Source organism: Chiroxiphia lanceolata, chromosome 24, assembly GCF_009829145.1.
Source record: "Chiroxiphia lanceolata isolate bChiLan1 chromosome 24, bChiLan1.pri, whole genome shotgun sequence".
NCBI classification, from domain to species: domain Eukaryota; kingdom Metazoa; phylum Chordata; class Aves; order Passeriformes; family Pipridae; genus Chiroxiphia; species Chiroxiphia lanceolata.
In genome coordinates, this window is record NC_045660.1 from 5,117,373 (window position 1) to 5,135,476 (window position 18,104).

Genomic DNA, 18,104 nt, shown 5'->3' on the forward strand with positions numbered 1-18,104 from the left:
CTGGGAACCAGCCTGATGGGGGTCTGTGCCCGCCCTGGAGCTCAGAACCATCCAGAAGGGACCTGCCACGTGTGGCAGTGCCGTGGCCATAAGCCAGGAAGCACAGGAGGCAACGAGCTTAGGTCATCATTTTTACCAGCCAGGTACAGAGCTCTGAGCAGCTACTCGGCGGCAGAGGGTCGGTTGCTTTTGGTTTGGTTTGGTTGGGTTTGTTGGTTCGTTGTTGGTTGGTTTGGTTTTTTTTTTTTACAATCAAAAGAAATCAAAATGTGACCCAAGTTTACAGAAAGAATCGAGGCTCCACCCCAGAGCCCAGGGCCTGAAGACCAGCTCAAGGGGCAGCCAGGCTCCCCCTCACCCTGTGGCCAGTGTGGCTGCAGGATGGCTGGGATGGGCAGTGGCGAGTGGCCGGAGCTGGCACTGGCCACGAGCCCCTCTTGCCTCTCCATCAGGGGACAAAGCCCTGGTCCCTCCCAGCCAGTGCTTCCATCCCGTCCTGCTCCTGTTTGCATCCCCCCGGGCACTGCCATGGCCAAAGCCTTCCCATTCCCTTGTCCAAAGTGCTTCAATTCCTCGCAGGCCTGGAGCAGAGTGGTCCCACCTCTGGTGTCTTCAGTCCCCAAACTCCTCTCGGCTCCACACGCCCAGACCAAGCAGCAGCCTGGCAGGGAGGAGGTGCTGGCTCTGGGCACAGGCCTCGAGTCCAGTAAAAAAAAAAAGCAAAATAAAGCTGTAGTACTTAGGAAAGTGAAACCAACACCATTTTTGCATAAATATCATCAAGGCCGTGGAGGCTAAGGCTGTTTGCTTCCTGTATTAAGTTAGTTGCCAGTTCCACACTCGTCCGTTGACCTGCCCAGGTCCCTGAGAGATTTGGATTCCTGTCCGTGGGGGCACCAGTCCTGCAGCATTGTCCTTCAGGCCGTCTCTCCCCGTCCATCTGCAAGGCAGGAGGGAAGAGCCCGTCAGCCACCCCGAATCCCCGCTTCCCACAGCCCTACCAGGCTCTCCCTGCTGTCCCAGTGCCGCCCCAGCCACAACACGGCCCAGCTGCTGCACTGGGAGCCTATAGCTCGGGAATGTACAGCCTGGGAATGTACAGCTCAGGATCCTGAGCACCTACAGCAGCAGCGTTCCTGAACCGGGCTCCCATCCTACGTACCTTGTGCAGGGAGGCTCTGAGCTGGCGGCTCTGTGGTGTCCCTGCCCTCCGTCCCCGCGGCTGCCGTCCCTGCCAGCTCGCTCTTAGTCCTGCTCTCGTCCGCCGGCACCGCCGTGGCGTTCCCATCCGGCACCGGGGAGCCCAGCGCCTCTGCCCCTGCTGCCTTTGGGCTCAGCGGGGAAGGAGCCGACCCTGGGCCAAGCGAAGGCTTCTTGGCTACTGGAGGGGGGACCTTGCCGGGTTTTCGGTGGGCTTGTGCCTTGCCAGGGCCCTGCGGGGCGGCCGCCGGAGCCGCCGAGCGCTGCCCCGAGAAATTCATCAGCTCGGCCACCAAGTTCCTCTTCAGGTCAGCCTGTGCCTCGGGGGACGAGGCCGTCTCAATCACCACCTTCCGGGAGCTCTTGGCGAAGATGAAGCTGGCGGTGGAGGCTGCTGACTTGTTCCTGGGGGAGAGCTGCCCATCCTCGGGGGGCCCCCCGGGCTGGGCCGCTTGGCCGCCGGGCGGCTTCTCCGCGGCCCCGCCGGAGGCCAAGGCGGCCGCCTTGAGGTGCACGGCGTGGTGGAGCGGGTTGGAAGGCACCGTGTCTTTGGCAGGAGGGGGCTGCCGCGTGGACAGGGACCGGCGGACGGGCTTCTGCGGGGCCGGGCGCTCCTCGGCCCCGGCCGGCGGCTCCACGCTGACGGAGCGCAGCCGCACCATCTGCAGCAGCGAGGGCGTGACGATGGGCAGGCTGGCGTCCTCCTTGGGCACGGGGCCGCTCTTGCTCCGTGACACCGGCTCCTTCCTGGCGTCCGCCCGCGGGCCGTTGGCCACCTTCTTAAGGCTGATTTGGGGTGGCAGAGCCAGAGCCGAGGGTGGTGGGAGAGGCGGTGGTGGTGGCGGCACGGAGGCCTCGGGAAGGGGCTCGGTGGGACACAGGGGCTGCGGTGCCCCGGCCGGTGGGACTTGCTGTTGGCTACACGAGGGTGGTGAAGATGCAGCCCCCGGGCTTGGTGTCGCTTTCTGCCCGTCCGCCGGAGCCGAGGTGGCATCGGGCAGGCTGGAGAGATAGGATTCATCCGGAGGGGGGAAGTCTGCCATGGACAGGTCGTGTTCCTCGGGAGCCGGCGGCGGTGGCGGGGGCCAGGTGGTGTCGGCGGGGGGCTCCCCGGTGGTCTGGGGGCTCCCCTCCGTCTTCTTGGCTGGCGGGGGAGGCGGGTGGTAGGCAGGAGGCGGCGATGGAGGTGGAGATTTGCCGCTGAGCTTGGCCCCGGGCTCCTGGCAGGCAGTGTTGGGCACTGAGGAGTCTGGTGAGGGCAGGAGGGGGCCGGCGGGGGCCGGGGGCTGCTGGGGCTTGGTGGGTGGCGGGGAGAAGGGAGCGGGAACCTTGGGGTGCGGCGGGATGATGAACCGGTCCGAGCGGCAGGTCAGCACCTCGGGGGGCGTCGGGTCCGAGGCCGAGGAGGAGATGGAGGTGAGGGAGGAGGACACGGAGAGCGCAGGTGACTGAAGGGAGCAGACCCGGTCCGGCTTCTGGGGCTGAGACTTGCCTGGGGACACAGATGGGGGTCCCAGCCCCTTGGTGGGCAGTGTGGGCGTCCCGCTCTGGCTGGAGTAGCCGCTGGAGGGGGACATGGTGCGGTCAGACCCATCTGGGCAGCTCCACTTGGGTTGAGCTTGGGGCTCCCTCAGCACCACAGTCACCCCAGGGCGGCCTCGTGAGGCCTCAGGGGAGCTGGCCCCAGCCAGGCTCTCGGAATGGAGGCTGCTGGTCTCGCTCAGCGACGATGGGGAGAACACCTCATCCTCGGTCGTGGGGCTGAAGGGCTCGGGGCGCGGGGACCAGGGCACGCTGCTCTCCCGCTGGGGCCGCCGGTCGGGCTTGGGGGGCAGCCCCAGCACCTTGGGCTCCCCATCATCCTTTTGGTGCAGCGAGTAGGTCCTGCGAGGGGGGGCCGGGGGCTTCTTCATCTTCCTGAGGGAGACGCTGCGGGCGGAGGAGCGCTCGCTGGCCAGGCTGCCCGTGTCCGAGCCATCCGCCTGGCTGCTCATGCTGTAGGCGGGGGACACCCGGCCACTGCTGCTCCCCACAGCCAGCGAGGCCACAGGCGTGAGGCCGGCAGGGGGCTTGGAGCAGGAGCTGGCGAAGCTGGCAGAGCTGTAGACGCTGATCTGGTCGGTGTCGGAGCGAGCCGCCGCATCCACCTCGCTGTGCGGCCCCGCCTCGTGCTGCCGGTGGTCGCAGCCGCCCTGGGAGGAGATGGTGGAGCTGTTGGAGACGATGGTCTCCGTGGACTGCGAGTGGCTCCAGTTGTCGCTGGAGGAGGAGGGCTCGCGGCTGCGGGCGCTGCGCTCGGAGAAGCGGGAGAGGGATCGCACCGAGGCCGGGCTGGACGACACGAGGCTGCAGCGGCTCAGCGTCCGCACGCTGCTCCGCGTCAGGGCCACCACGTCCACCATGGGCGGCAGGATGGCGTTGGGGATGATCTTGGACATGTAAGTGCCCTGGGGCGAGATGGACATGACGGGGCCTATCGCCACCTCCGGGTGGTTGGCGTAGGTGGTCATGCCCGGCACGGCCAGCGACTTCGGCCTCAGCATGGGCGACAGCTTGGCCGCTGTCTTCCTCCCCACCAACGTGTCGTCGTAGTAAACCCTGTTGATGTGCTTCTGTAGGGCCGCGTCTGCCTCCTCCAAGGCTCCCAGGCAGACGCGGGCGCCGCCGGGCACAGCCAGAGGCTGCAGCTTCCCGTCGATGGTGGGGATGCGGACGGCGTCGCCCGAGACCTGCCCGCCGTTCAGCAAGGGCTGCGCTGCCTGGCTGCCCCCGCGCCCCGCCGGCCCTCGCCCATCAGCCCCGGGATGGCCCTTGGCTTCGTGGCTGTTCCTGAGACCTGGGAGCAGGGAGAGATGACCTCAGCGTGATCCCAAGGCAGACACTCCGAGCCAAGGCAAACGGAGCTTGGGCAACGAGACCAGACCCTAACAATCCCCCCTACCCCTGATGCTTACCCAGCTCCTTATGGACATGTTGGGGGATGCCCAGCACTGTCGTCCTCCTGTCCTTCCTCTTCTTGCCAGCCCTTTCCGAGGATTTGGGAAAGGAGTCGTGCGGTCGGAAGGTGGAACCTACAAGAGGCGTGAGCGGGTCCAGCAGGTGTGAGAGGGGCCCTGGCCAGGGTGTCCCCAGTGTCCCCAGCACCCACTCACTGACAGAGATGCTCCAGGACAAGCCAGGCTCAGGCATGGAACAGCCCGAAGAGGCACCAGCAGCAGGGAGGAGACTGTGTCTGTCTGTCTGTCCATCCCCCTTGCCCAGCCCCAGCGCTCTGACTCAGCCGGAGTTGCTCTCATCTCTCCCAAGGGCCCCCAAATCCCTGCACTGGCTCGTGGCCACACCAAGGCAGAGCCCAGCTTTCCTGCCATGAGCTCCGACCCCCCTGGCATCCCCTTGCCTGGTGTCCCCCCCGTCCCACGGCCGCCCAGCCGGGTACCTTTCCGCTGGATCATCTCGGAGCGGATGGAGAGGGCGTCCTCAGAGGTGCTGTCCGTGGCACAGGAGGCCGCCCGGCTCCGGATGGACACACTGTCATCCTCCGAGAACGCGCAGGACTGCGGGGACAGAGGGACAGTGGGCTCAGAGGACCTTGGGCAGCGGGGACGGAGCTGCCCCAGCCCCAGCCAGGCCCCTTCCCTGCCTCACACTCACTGCGCAGCCCAGACAAAAGCCTTTCCGAGGGCCAAAGGCTGAGTCAGCCACGCCGGCATCCAGAGTCCTCCCACCAGGAGCGGGGCTGGGAGCAGCCCCTGGGACCCTGCGTGGCCTCACAGCCCCCCGGAGAGCAGGACAGATGGGGTCTGGCCCACCAGGGGAGCACCTGAAGGAACTGCCAGCCCTGCCTCTGTGCCAAGCCAAAATTGGCCCCATGGCTGTTCCCAGCCTGGCTGTGACCCGGATCCCAGGGCTGGAGGGCTGCCATGGCTGGGAGAGGGGTGTGGGACAGGGACAAGCAGGCAGAGATGCAGTCAGGCTGGGGACCCCCTGCACTCAGGTGCCACCATGGGCACGGCCAGTGGCACAGCCCCACGTCAGGCACAGCTTCCAGTGTTCCCACCCCTCCAAACCATCCCTTGGCACAGGCAGAGGTCAGGATGAGACACATCCTGACTCCTCCACCTCGCTGCCCCCGTGGCTCTGCCCACCCTGGGGTTTCCAGACCCTGCTTCCAAGGGGTTAAAGGAGACAAGAGCCAGTGGGAGGCAGCAGCTTGAGCAAACACAGGTGGGTGAGGCACTGGCAGCGGGGTCAGAGCCCAGGGACACACCAAAGCCCAGCTTGGCCAAGAGAGTGAAGTTTCTCCTCGTCAGCAGCTGGGGAGGGGCAGAGACACCAGGCTAGATATGGTCAACAGTCCCTATTGTGCCATCCTGTCCCTCCACCTTGGTCAGGGCTGCCAGGGGACACCAGTGGGACAGGAACAGGGGGATGGAGGGATGCAGGAAAGGTGGGGGTCCCTGGCAGAGCCCCACAGGGCAGAATGTGTCAAGGTCAAGCACAGGGACAGTGGCTCATTATGGGGCAAAGGGGATGACACCAAGGGACACACAGCCCCTTCCTGCCCAACAACCCCCCCGGACATGGTCCTGCCACCTTGGCTGGTTCCCTGTCTGACCTCAAACACCACTTAGGGGGAACAGAGGAGCCACCCTGTGTCCCCTCACCCCCCGGGGCACCCCCAAGAGCACCACAAGGCAGAGGCAGCTCCTCGGCAGGGCTCACCTGGAGGCTGCTGGTGTCCCCGTGGTCCCAGGCACTTTTGGTCTGCTTCTGCTTCTCTGTGGAGGGAAGGCAGGAGGTAAATCCCCCCGGGAGAGCCCGCAGGCAGGGAAGCAGCTGCTGAGCTGGCAGTGCCCCCTGCACACCCCGGCCACCGCTGGACTCCGGTCAGTCCCATCGCGCCACCCACACAGCCCGGCCAGCCAGGAGCTGGGGACAGCCAGGAGCTGGGGACAGCCAGCTGCCCTTCCAGGGCTGGGGACACCTACCTTGGTGCTGCAGGGACTTCAGCCCCTGCTGAGCCTGGCTGTGCAGCTCCTCCAGGTGCGGGGGCCGCGTGCTGGGGAAGAAGACGTTGTCGGGACATTCCTCGCCCGCCGTGTACTGCACACTCAGCCGCTTCTCACCCTCGCCCTTGGCAGCGCCTGCGGGGACAGGGGGGTCAGCTCAGCTGGGGGGGCACAGCCCTGCTCCCACCGAGGCACCCCCACCCACGGGATGCAGCCGGGAGAAGCGCCGGGCGATGACAACCATCCCGGGATGACGTTATCCCGCCCAGCTCCAAACTGAGAAATCACATCCCACGGCTCTGCCCGGCCGGTCGATATGCTGGAGTCGGGCTGTCTCCACTGGTTTTTTCCCCCACTGGCTGGAGTTGTGCTGGGCATGGGACCACCCTCCTCCCCAGCGCCTTCGTTAGGAGTAAACAAGGAGCGAGTTGTGCAGGGCTGGGGGCAGCGGAGCAGAGGAAGGGCAGCACAGGGGGATTAAATGTGGATGGGAAGATGATGGCTTTCCCTTCGGAGCATTGCGTCATTCCCAGGCCTTGCTCATCACCCCAAGAGCAGGGACTCACCCCATGCCCATCCCACGGCTGGGAACTGCACAGACAAGGGAAACTGAGGCACGACCAGCTGCAGAGACCCCACAGGACCCAAATTCCTGCTCTGAGCCCCCCGGGGTGCTGCACACCCCATCTGCCATGCCTGGGACAGCACAGAGCCCTCACTCCCCATCTCACAGCCCCCTCCCCACAATCATCCCCAGCACCTCGGGGTGTCCACAATGGGGGGCTGCCCTGGCACCACCCAGACAGGGCACTGCGGCACCGAGGCACAGCCCTGCCTGCTCCTGCCCGAGCGAAGCCTCAAACTCTTCCTGCCCGGAAAACAAAACCCAGTTCGAGGCTGAGGAAGGGAAGGGCGAGCACAGGAAACCGTCGGGGCTGGCGGCAGCACCCCGGGGCCACGGGCACCTGCTGCTCAGCATCGCCGGTGCCACACACCCGTCCCCTTGTCCCCCGTATCCCCCACGTAGCCCATCCCCTCACGGCCAGCCCAGCCAGGCAGCGAGGCAGCCGTGCTCTGACTCCATCCAGCACACAAAGGAGCAGGCCTGGAACAATGGAGCCGCCCGCCCTGCCGCCATGCCGGCCCCTGCCTCCGCCAGCACCCACGGGCACGGGGGCACGGCCAGCCCGGCAGAGCCTGGTGCCACAGGGGTCCCCTGTGCTGGTGCAGGGTCCCTGCAGGAGACACAAGACACCCACGGCCCCCCCACCATCATGTTCCTAAACCCTTTTCCCCTCCAATTTCGGCAGCCCCTCGCCTGACACCCCTCCAAACACCCTCGGAGCTGCTTTCCAGAGAGAGGAGCGCTGTGATTTATTCCATTAACTTCCCGGCGGGCGAGGCCAGGGCTGGGGTGACCTTCCCTGCCCTCCCCCGGGGATGGCAGCCCCCCTGCCCACTGCGGGTGACCAGCGGGGGTCCTGGCAGGCAGGGGTTGTGTAAGGACAAACCGATGCTCCCTCTCTCCCTCCGTCCCTCCCAGCTGCTCACTCACCCTTCTTCTTGAAGAAAGCCAGAAGCGAGGAGAGGTTCCTGCCCATGAAAACCACCATGGTGGCCGGGGAGAGGGTCTGGTCCCCAGAGAAGGGGGGCTCCGCCGCCCCCCAAGGAGGCTCAGCCTATTGTGCAGTGGTCGGCGAGGCGGATGCCGGCGGTCCCCACCTCCCTCCCTCCGTCCTCATCCGCACGGCGGGAGGATGCTCGGCCAGGCAAAGAGGCTCCTCCAGCGCAGCTGCCTCTGAGCGGGGAGAAGCCCGACCCGGGGACGGCTGCGCGGTGGCAGGAGGGGACAGCCCCAGCTGCGCCCACCGCGCTCCTCGGTCACGGGAGAAGGAGAGCGGGGGCCCCTCCTCTGGCCTCCCGCTCGCTCCCCCGGCTCTCCCGCCTCCTCCCACGCACGGCACGGACCACAGGGATCTGTTCTTCCAGGCTCACGGCCAGGATTTCCCCCGATTTCCCCTTCTCGCAGCCCTGGGACCCCCCGGGACGCTGCTCCCCGCAAACCAGTTGCTCGTTTCCACAACAGTGCGGCCAACTGGGAAGAACTGGGAGGCTTCTCCTCCGGCAAGCACCAGCCCTTGGGATATGACACAGCACAGACAGCAGGGCTGGCATTCCCCTTCCTTGCCCATCCCCAGTGCCCCCCACGACATGGTGCCCACCACAGCTCCCCCAGCTCCTGGCACAGCTCAGCCCAGAGCAGGGGGACACGAGCCATGGTGGGGCAAAGGGTGTTTGTCCTCAGGGACAGGGTGTCCAGCACGGCCACGTCATGGTCACAAGGGCTGGGGGAGAACCAGGTCTCAGACCAGTCTAACCAGTAGCTCCAGCTGCTGGTGCGGGGGCACATAAGGCAGGGGCAGAAATGCCAGGCAGTCAGGCACTGGCACAGCCCTGGCACTGATGGTCCCCACCATGGATTTGCTCCATGTTCTCAGGGCAGTGGAGCCAGAGAATCCTGTGCCATCTTGGGAATTGGCCCTATTCTCCCCCTTTACAAGCATTTTGTCCTAAAAGGTGAAGAGCACCTGCCAGCAGGCAGCTGTGTCCTCATGCCAGCTGGGAGCCGACGTGTCAAACCCTCCATTCCTTGCCCTGCTAGCTCTCCACAGTCTGTGCCCAGGGTTTATTCCATCAGGACAGAGGCTGGGGTGCAGTCAGAGCAGCGTCACCCAACACAGGGTCCCAGCAGACCCCAGGAAGTGACTGTGCAGCCCAAGGCACAGTTTGACCTTGTGAAGGGCACCTTTGTGTTCCCAGCCAGGCAGCGCCGGGCTCAGCAAGGATTTCTTCCCTGGAACTCCTCCGTGGCCATAACGCCCAACACCAGCAGCACCCCGGCTGTGCCTGCCCCAGCACCTGCCCCAGCACCTGCCCCAGCACGGGCAGGATCGGCCCCGCTGCCCACGCGCTCACCCAGAAGGTGCCGGGGGCCGCGGGCAGACGCTCCCCGGCTCTTTCCACAGCACAAGTGGAAAAGGGACATAATTAAAGGGCTGAGGAAGCACAAAGCCGGCAGCCACATGCTGTGCTGAGCACTGCCCTCTGCGCTCCGGGCAGCCCGTCACGAGCCCAGTGAGGGCCACGGCTGGTGGTGCTGAGGGACACTGCTGCCGGCTCCACAGGGAAGGGTCCAGCTCTCCATCTCTGCCTGCACGGACGGGGTTGCACTCAGGATGCCCCTTCATGGCACCAGGAGCTCTGGGAGCCCCTGCAGTGAAGGTGGACAGTCCCCCCTGTGCTGCTGGTGCAGGGCCCAGGCACAGCTGAGCTTCAGCCCCGTGGGTCTGCCGATGGCAGCACGCATGGAAGCTGCTCCCAGGGCTGTGAGGACATTCCCAGGTGCTGGCAGACACCCTGTCCATGCTCCACCTTCCTTCATGGGCCCGTTGCCCACGAGGACACAAAGGACCTCGAGAACGTCCCTCACTGACAACACTTGTGTCCCCCTCCTGAGTGTGACATGGCTGTGGTCAGGGCAGGAAGAGCTCAGCATGGCTGCCTGCAATCTCCCAAAGGATAATCCAGGGCAGAGCCGGGATTATCCTGGCCACGGAGGAGCCTTGTGGCAGCCTGCGAAGAGCAGCCTCCGCTTCCCCTCCCACTCCCTGCGACCTTCGCTACCGCATCATCCTCGTCCAGCCGGCCTCGCCCCTGGCTCTGTCAACACACAGTGAAACCTGCCACAAACAGGACAGGAAAAGAGGGAGAATCCAGGAGGGAGAGAGCCCTGATCCCGTGGCACAGGCTGCAGGCCTCGGTGGGCTGGGGAAGCTGCTGCAGCTGCAGCTGGTGCCGGTAGCAACACGCCCGGTCGGGCTGGTGTCCCGGCCCTTGTGCCTGTGCATTCCTTGCAATACATCCTGGATCACCCTGTCCCCTCTGGGCTCGGCTGACACACGTGCCTTGTCCACATGTGGCAGCGGGATTCTCCCAGAGAAAGAGCCAGAGGGTTCTCAGCACCAGGCACTCTCTCAAGGATGGTCTCCCTGACTCCGAGCTGGTATCTGCTGCTACCTGTGACAGGGACGGTGTGGAGGGAGCAGAGCATCCCTGCAGCAAGGCACAGCGATAGGAAGGGACAGGGAACCCCAGGCACCTCGCCTTCAGCTCTTCCTGCTTCTCTCTGTGCTGGCAGAGTAGGGCTGGAGGCACAGGGACAGGAATGGGAAGGGCTGCACAAGGGAGAGACCAGAGCTGAGACCCCACAGGAACATGGCCGGGGCTGTTCATCCCTGGACCAGCGATGCTGCAAGTGGGACACAGTGGCAGCCCAGCTCCCTCGATGCTGCTCCTCACCTGGGGAGAGCTAGAGGAGAAAATCCCAGCTCCTGTCCCCCTCCTGGCCAGGCCTGTGCCTCCTGCAAGCAGCAGGTTTGGCCGGGCTCAGCTGCAAACATCCATCTCTGCCTGCTCGGCACTGCCTCGACTTGCCTGCTCCCTGCACAGCGGCGGCTCCTGCGGCGGGAGGCAGGGAACAGGCAGCAGCAGGAGGCAGGGAACAGGCAGCAGCTCCCTGCCCGCCCCTTCACCACCACTGACTCACCGGAGAAAAATGGGGAGGAGGGGGGAGCTGGCAGGCAGGAGGGAAGGGGCTGTGAGGTCCCCAGGGGAGCCCTCCTGTGTCCTTCAGCTCAGTGGGATGGAGCCTTTGCCTCCCTTCTCGTGGGAGCCAGAGCAGTGCAGAGGGTAGCAAGAAGCCCCCCTGCCCCACGGGGTTGGTGCTCTCCCAACCCTTTGAGGCTCCTTCCCACCACGCTGCATCCAGGTGTGTGCCCAGGCTTTGGGGACCACTCTGCTCCCCAGTTGCCTGCAGATGCCATGAGCATGGATAACACTAATGGGGTGCACTAGGAACCCCATCCCAGAGAGCCCTATGGAGCAATCAGGACATGGAACCTGCCACTCTGCTCCAGTACCACAGAATCACAGAATATTCCAAGTTGGAAGGGACTCTATCCTGCCCCTCTGCTACAGCATCGAGTCCCTCTCTCCCTCTGCACTCCAACCTTCAGCTGCTGAGGGGGGCTCAGGGGCCACAGTGCCCCTGAAGATAACCAGCCCTGCCACTCTTTTTCCTCAAATCCCTGTCTCTGCCCAGGATCCACACCCTAGGACACACCACAGGATCGTGCTGCAGGATAAGAGCACAATAATATTTACGGTGGCTCTGGCCATGCAGCCCCCCACTGCCAACCTGCCCTCGGCCACCCTCAGGGGTCTGCTGCTCCAGCCAGGAAAACATCTCCACCAAGCAAATAAACACCACCCGACTCGCACTGCTGGCTCGGCTCTCAAACACGATCCCACGCAGAGGCTGAACTAAAATTAATTCAACTGGGAAAACAAACTTGGATCGTTTGTTCTTCCTCTAAATCACAGCGTAGAAAACTGGCCGGTGTTGCCTCAGTGAGCCAACGGGCCCTGGCGAAGGAGCTGGCGCGGGGTGAACTCCTGCTTGGAGCAGAGTCGTGGCTCCAGTCGCCTCCAGCCACGGCTCCTGTCATGGCAGGAGCACACGGGGTTGTGCAACAGGCCCTGACCTCGCTGCTGTCCCACACTTGCCCCACAGCCGGCCCTGTGGTGACACGCAGCGTCTCCTCCTCCCTGTGTTATCACAGACCCTGGGCAGGGGTCTGGCAGCAGCCCAAGGGGGTCCCAGTGCTGCAGAGAGGGGCAGGACCACCCCAGTGCCCAGCTGTACCTCACTCCCAGCCCCCGTAACAGCCCATCCCACCCCGTCCCCACCCCGCGCTCGTCCCCTCCCAAGAGAAGCCACCAAACAGGTTTGAAGGTAAATAACAGCCTTCCCCGGCCAGGAGCCGGATCCGGGCGGGAACATCCCAGATGGGGCGCACGGGGTGGGAGAGGGCCACGGGCAGAGCCTCAGAAGTGATACGGGGTCACTAGTGGCATGTATGGCCAGGGACAGGCCACCAGCACCTCCTCCCTCCAAGTCTAGAGCTTTGTCACTCCCTGATCCCCCTCCCTCGGTGTCCTCCACCTCCCATGGCCGCGGTGCCCGGGGCTGGCTGCGTCCCACGGCGCGTGCCGTCATGCCCAGCGTGTTTGCAGGGTACCCAGGTGCTGCTCACATGGCAGGCGTTGCCTGTCACAGCAGGAACTTGGCTCCGCGAAGGAGTAAATCCAGGAGACGGATTAAGGACAAGACGTTGCAGGTTTTTCCGTGCACGGATCCACCGTCCCGCGGGCAGCGCCCAACCCCGCTCCCACCCGCGGGGCTCTCCCCAGGGAACACTGAGGAGCTGCTGATCCTCCACTGGGCATTGGGATGGACACGGAGATGCGGGATCAGGCAGAAGATGGGAGAAAAGGCGTCAGGTGCCACCAAAACGGGGTGGGGGATAACCCACAGCCGAAGGGCAGGTCCCATCCCTGCCCCTCGGTGACAGGGCATGTGCCAAGCGGGCACGGCACAGCATGTTAGAGCCGAGCGCTGCAGCAGCTGCCTGCCCAGGACACCTGCAGAACACCTCCTCCCCTGCTCCAGGAGCAGGAGGGGGCACCAGGAAGGGCTCAGATGTCCCGCACACAGCAGGGTGCCGGCCGGTGTGCCTGGAGAAAGTGCCTGTGTAAATCGTGGTGTGTCCCCCGCTGAGCTGGGCCCCTGCCCTTTTCCGCTCCCCCCGGGTGTTTGCGGAGCCGGCCCAGCGTGGGTCTGGCACGGAGAGTGGCTGTGAAGGAGAAAGAGCCCAGAATTGCTCGGCCCACCCCAGAGCTGCCCAGTAGGAGCTGGGGCTGCCGAGACGCTCCAGCACTGCTGCTGGGAAACCTCACGGCCACGCAGCACCCCTTGCCCCAAACCTGCTCCCAAACCTGCCCCCCCTGGGCCATTTGGCTGCCCCATCCCTGGAAGTGTTCAAGGCCAGGTTGGATGGGGCTTGGAGCAACCTGGTCTAGTGAAGGTGTCCCCGCCCACGGTGGAGGGGTTGGAATGAGATGAGCTTTAAGGTCCCTTCCAACACAAACCATTCCACGAGTCCATGATTTGACCCTGCAACCTGCCCCAGAGCCCACCGGTGGGAAGGCGGGTGCAGGATGACCCTACACCCAGAGCTCCCTGCTGGCCACATCCCCGCTGAGTCCGCGGGGCACAGCCTGGCCCAGCGCCACGTTCCTCCGCCCTGACTCAGCAGGGCCCGGCGGGGCGTCCCGATAAGGAGGTGATAAGAGGCTTCAGCCTCCCTGGTGCTCAAGGACCTTCCCCAGCAGCTCCTACCACAGACAAATCCGGGAAGGAGAGGCCAGGGATGCACCCGGAGCAAGCCGGGCCCCGCTCCAGCATGGGGATGGGGTGTGTGGGTTTGGCACTGGTGGGGCTGAGCGGGGAGGCTCAGGCAGGGAGCAGCAGGCAGAGCCATCCCGGAGCCCCCAGCTGTGCTCCTGCCTGCCCACCCTGTCCCTGGGAATCACTGCTCCAGGCAGAGCCATCCCGGAGCCCCCAGCTGTGCTCCTGCCTGCCCACCCTGTCCCTGGGGATCACTGCTCCAGGCAGAGCCATCCCGGAGCCCCCAGCTGTGCTCCTGCCTGCCCACCCTGTCCCTGGGGATCACTGCTCCAGGCAGAGCCATCCCGGAGCCCCCAGCTGTGCTCCTGCCTGCCCACCCTGTCCCTGGGGATCACTGCTCCGACTCCTCCTGATCCAAAGGCTCTAGGTGCCCACACTACTCCACACATGGCACAAGCACTAAGGCATCTGCTGATACCAGCCCGGGTCTGATAGACCAGCAATGGGCACAGCAGGGCCAAGTCTATACTTCCAGACGCTAAATAGATGGGAGCTGGGGGACACTGGTGCAGTTGCCTGCCATATGCAATCAGCCTCCAGCCCACAATCCGGCAGCACCGAGGGTCTCCCCGGGCGAGATGGGGCTGCCGGCGGGGCCCGTCCGGTGGGTGCCGGCACACCCTGCCCCCAGCCGGCGATCCCGGCTGCGCCCTCCGAAATGCTGAAGCGACACAATGCAAATTCTTTGGCTTTGTGGCCGCCGCGCCGTTGCCATGGAGCCGTCGCAGAGAACAAACACAACTCGCCCCATGTTTTCTCAGCACCTTCCACCCCACGGCCTTCGGCCCCAGCGCCAGCCCTCGACTCCCGGGAATCGCACAGTCCCAACATCCCGCCCATTTCAGGGCGTCCAAAACGGAGCAGGGCTTCTCCTGGTGAGCCCTGGGGAAGGGGCAGCGGTGGCACGGTCCTGCGTCAGGGACTGGCCAGGGGCACTCAAGGCTGGCAGGGGATGGAGAGGAGATGGAGGTCTGGGTGGGAATGCCACATGGAAAAGGTGAGGATACGCCAGGGATGCGGCTACAACAGACCCTGTCCAGTGGCACTGAGCCCTTCCCACACGGAGACTACAAGAGGATGACTGTGGCAGAGAGGAGCCTGCAGCCAGTCTGTAGGAGAGGTGGACAGTGGAGGTCCTGCGGTCCCTGCACGGCCATGGACCCTCCTGCCTCAGTGTCCCCAGATACCAAGGAGATGCTGTTGGCCTCCTCTCCCTGGGCAGGGTGTCCCCACCCCAGCCTCCACCTCTCTGGGACAGTTTTGCTCAGCGTGGCACTCCCCAAGCCCGTGTGGAGTTCAGACTCTGTTTACCCTGGGGACAGCTCGGCTCACGCCCCTGGGCGGTTGCTCACTGTAAAGACCGAGGGAAACAGACCGAGGGCAGGAGGGATGGCGGGGCCAGGATCCCGCAGGGATGACAGGGGAAAAACGCCCAGTTACCCCCCCTCGGTCCTGCTAACCCCACTCCTACAACCCCAGACACCTGCCCACACGCCTGTCAGATCTCCTCCTTGACTCAGGCCGAGCTGGGGACACGAGGACAGTTTAATGACACCAGTGGGGGAATCAGAAACCCCAGGATGGGGACGACGTTACTGCCAGAGACCTTCCCCGTTGGCATCACCCTGCTCTGATGGAGGAACCACGGAGGGAGGTCACCAGGACCGGGCACCCCCTGGGGCTGATGGTTCCATATGCGGGTCAGGGCTGGCTGCGACCCTTTCCCCTACTCCTCTTCCCTGCGGAAAGAGCTTGCCCTGCCCCATGCCTCCTCCTGGGCTTTCCGGCATCCATGGAGCCAGAGCACCAGCGGAGTGATTGGTGTGCAGACGGACAGACAGACACGCGCAGCGAGGTGATGAGTATGGGGGGAGCAGCCCGGTGCTCCCCGCAAACACTCCCAGATCCAGCCCGGTGCTCCCCGCAAACACTCCCAGATCCAGCCCGGTGCTCCCCGCAAACACTCCCAGATCCAGCCCGGTGCTCCCCGCAAACACTCCCAGATCCAGCCCGGTGCTCCCCAGGGCGCAGCGGGGGAAACCGAGGCAGGGGATGGGAGCGGGGGCTGGGGAGGAGGGGGACGCCGGCAGCGCTGGGTCCCCGTTGTAACTGCTGGGATCCCACTCGGAAAACAAATCAGTAACTAATTCAGCTGATCCCGTCCTGATAGCGCCGGCGAGCCCATGGCCGGTCCCCGGCGTGTCAGCACAGCCCCTGCCTGCAGCCGGAGGGTCCTCCCCAGCTCCGGCACTGGCGTCAGGGGGTCTGATCCTGCCCCCCCAGCACAGGGAGGGCAGAGCGAAGCCTCCCCCCGCAGCCCCCCCAAGTCCTGGCGAGCCCCACATCGAGGCGGCGAACTTTCCCCAAAGTCGCCAAGCCGGGACCCCCCGCGCCCCCTCCCCTGGCATCCCCACGGCTCCTACCTGCCCTCGGCTTCCCGGCGCGGCCGAAGGGCCAGGAGGAGCCGGGCTTGGCGCCCGCCGGGCTCCTCTTGCGGTGCGCGTTGCCCATGAGGCCGCTCTCGCCTCCACCGCGGGCGGGTGGAGGGGACCGCGGTGCTACATCGCGGAGCCGGGCGGGCTCCGGCGTGGCCCGGGCGGCCCCGGCAGACGACGGCGCTCAGCCGCCGGCTCCCATCCCTCCGGCCCCGGCGGAGCTCAGCGCTCGCAGGCGGCTGTGCCGGAGCCAATGGTACAGGCAGAGAGGAGGGGCCTGCCGGAATCACCCGTCGGATCCCACAGCACCCTCCCAGCCCCATCCCTCCGGCAGGGATGCCTGGCTGATACAGAGAGGCTGAGCGGCCAAAGGGAGAGCCTCCCCCTCCTCCCCGCCCCGAACCGCAAACATCGCTGGGCATCGGGGTAGCTGGGCATGGCACTCGCCTCCAGCCCTGCTCCCACCTCCCTGGAGTTTGCCACGCTCCACCGAGCCGCCAGCACGCCTGGCTGTCCCCGAGCACAGCTCCAACAACCGAGGCTACCAGCCCCCACTCGGGGGTTTTGGGGGTCCCACCCCTATGGGGACACCCCAGCCGAGCCCGGCATAGTGTGGCCAAAACTAGAACAGGACTTCCAAGGCTGGGGTACAGCGCCCGAGGACACGGGCTGGGTCCGGCCGCTGCCCAAACTCAGGGCGAGCACCCACATGCCAGCGCCCACGCACCCGTCGGTGGGTGTTAACCCCCCGCCGCCCTCCCCACGGCCACTCCTGTCTCTGGGGCAAGTCACGAGGACGTGGCTCACGCTGCCGGCACCTTCCCGTGCCCTCCCCGGGTGCACCTCGGCTTCTCCCCGCTCCAGCCCCTGCTCCAGCAGCGAGACGGTCACGGCTGGCAGGGGACGAGCAGCTCCGTGCACAGGCACTGCTGCTCCAACAGCTGCCCAGGCTGCCCGGACAAGCCCTGCCAGGGCCCCTTCCCAAGGGCGAACGCCAGCCTGCCCCCTCTGAAGCCCAGCTTTCCCTCCTGATTTTTAATTAGAACATTAAATGCTGCGAGGGCAGGGAGGGGTCAGCCAGCCAGGCAGTGGTGGGCAATTCCCTGCTGGCAATGTTTATGTTCCTTAGGTGATTCATCAAAGGCTGGGATAAATAGGAAGGAGGGTTTTGTGGGAAAGGCACAAAACTGGGGACGTGGTGTGAAAAAAGAAAGGAAAAATTAAAGATCAACCAGCAGCTTTGTCCTGACCTCCCAAGGTGATCGGCACTGAATTAATCTTTGGACCTCAGTCTCCTCCCCCGCAATGGAAATATTGATGGTTCAGTTCCTCACCAGCTTGGTTGGGTGCCCAGGGCACGCTCAGCTGGGCAGGGACAGTCTTGTGCTACAGAGACATGGTTGTACCAGTGTCCCTGTGATTTGCTGCCCTTTCTGCTGCTGGAGCTGTTAAGGAAATGGGGGGGATCCAGTAGGAAACTATTCCCTGTCTCCCATTAGTGGCTGTACCCATCCTGGGGCAGCTGGGATTAAAGAAGGTCATGATCACAAGTGCAACACATCAGAGGTCTCTGCCCAGGGGAAGATGATTTTTCCCTGGGCTGCCAGAGTCAGGTCAGCCAGGGGCATCTCCAGCTTGGGATGACGCTTCCTCCCAGTGCCCAGCACCTCCAGGGCATCCCTTGGACATCCATCCCCACACAGCAGCTCCAAAAAGGATGTGTGGACCCCTCATGCTGCTCAGACCCCTGCCTGGTGGCACAGGGGGCTCTTCTGCAGCCACATAGAGCAGCTCTCCCAGTGAAGCACTTTTACTTCTCTCCCTGGAAGAAACGGAGAGCCTGGAGCCTGCGAGTGCCCCAGATACAGGGAGACACTTCCCCCTCCACTCCCAAAACAGACGCCCTCCGTGCCAGCACCTGCCAGGCAAGCACAGCCACCACCAGCACCGAAGTGTCACCGCCCCCAGCCACAGCCTGGGATGCGCCGGGGGGGCTCCGAGAGGGAGCTGAGCCCCAGGAACCCAGCAAAGCCCACGTGTGCCAAAAATATCAAGTGGCTTCTCTGAGCTGGAACAACTGTGATGGGGTAA

The 18,104-nt window shown here is 64.8% G+C and overlaps 1 protein-coding gene across 2 annotated transcripts; it reads right to left on the minus strand.

The window, feature by feature from the left end:
* Positions 1-118: 118 nt before the first annotated feature.
* KIAA1522 (KIAA1522 ortholog) lies at positions 119-16,226 on the minus strand. 2 transcript variants are annotated; one of them, XM_032710189.1, is made up of 7 exons: positions 16,002-16,226; positions 6,189-6,344; positions 5,923-5,978; positions 4,637-4,754; positions 4,155-4,271; positions 1,163-4,036; positions 119-940 (listed from the first exon to the last, which is right to left on the minus strand). In XM_032710189.1, exons 1-7 carry the CDS (start codon positions 16,087-16,089, stop codon positions 918-920), a joined length of 3,432 nt encoding a protein of 1,143 aa, XP_032566080.1. In that variant the 5' UTR covers positions 16,090-16,226; the 3' UTR covers positions 119-917. The 2 variants fall into 2 exon arrangements, with proteins under 2 accessions (XP_032566080.1, XP_032566081.1); XM_032710190.1 differs by lacking the exon at positions 16,002-16,226 and adding an exon at positions 7,765-8,126.
* Positions 16,227-18,104: the final 1,878 nt, after the last annotated feature.

Bases quoted from the DNA above. Each gene is read 5' to 3' on its own strand.
- KIAA1522 (XM_032710189.1), bottom strand. From the start codon at position 16,089: ATGGGCAACGCGCACCGCAAGAGGAGCCCGGCGGGCGCCAAGCCCGGC. The intron at 4,272-4,636 runs GTACCCGGCTGG...CGCCTCTTGTAG, and splicing joins CGAGATGATCCAGCGGAAAG to GTTCCACCTTCCGACCGCAC. The intron at 4,037-4,154 runs GTAAGCATCAGG...CCCTGCTCCCAG, and splicing joins ACATGTCCATAAGGAGCTGG to GTCTCAGGAACAGCCACGAA.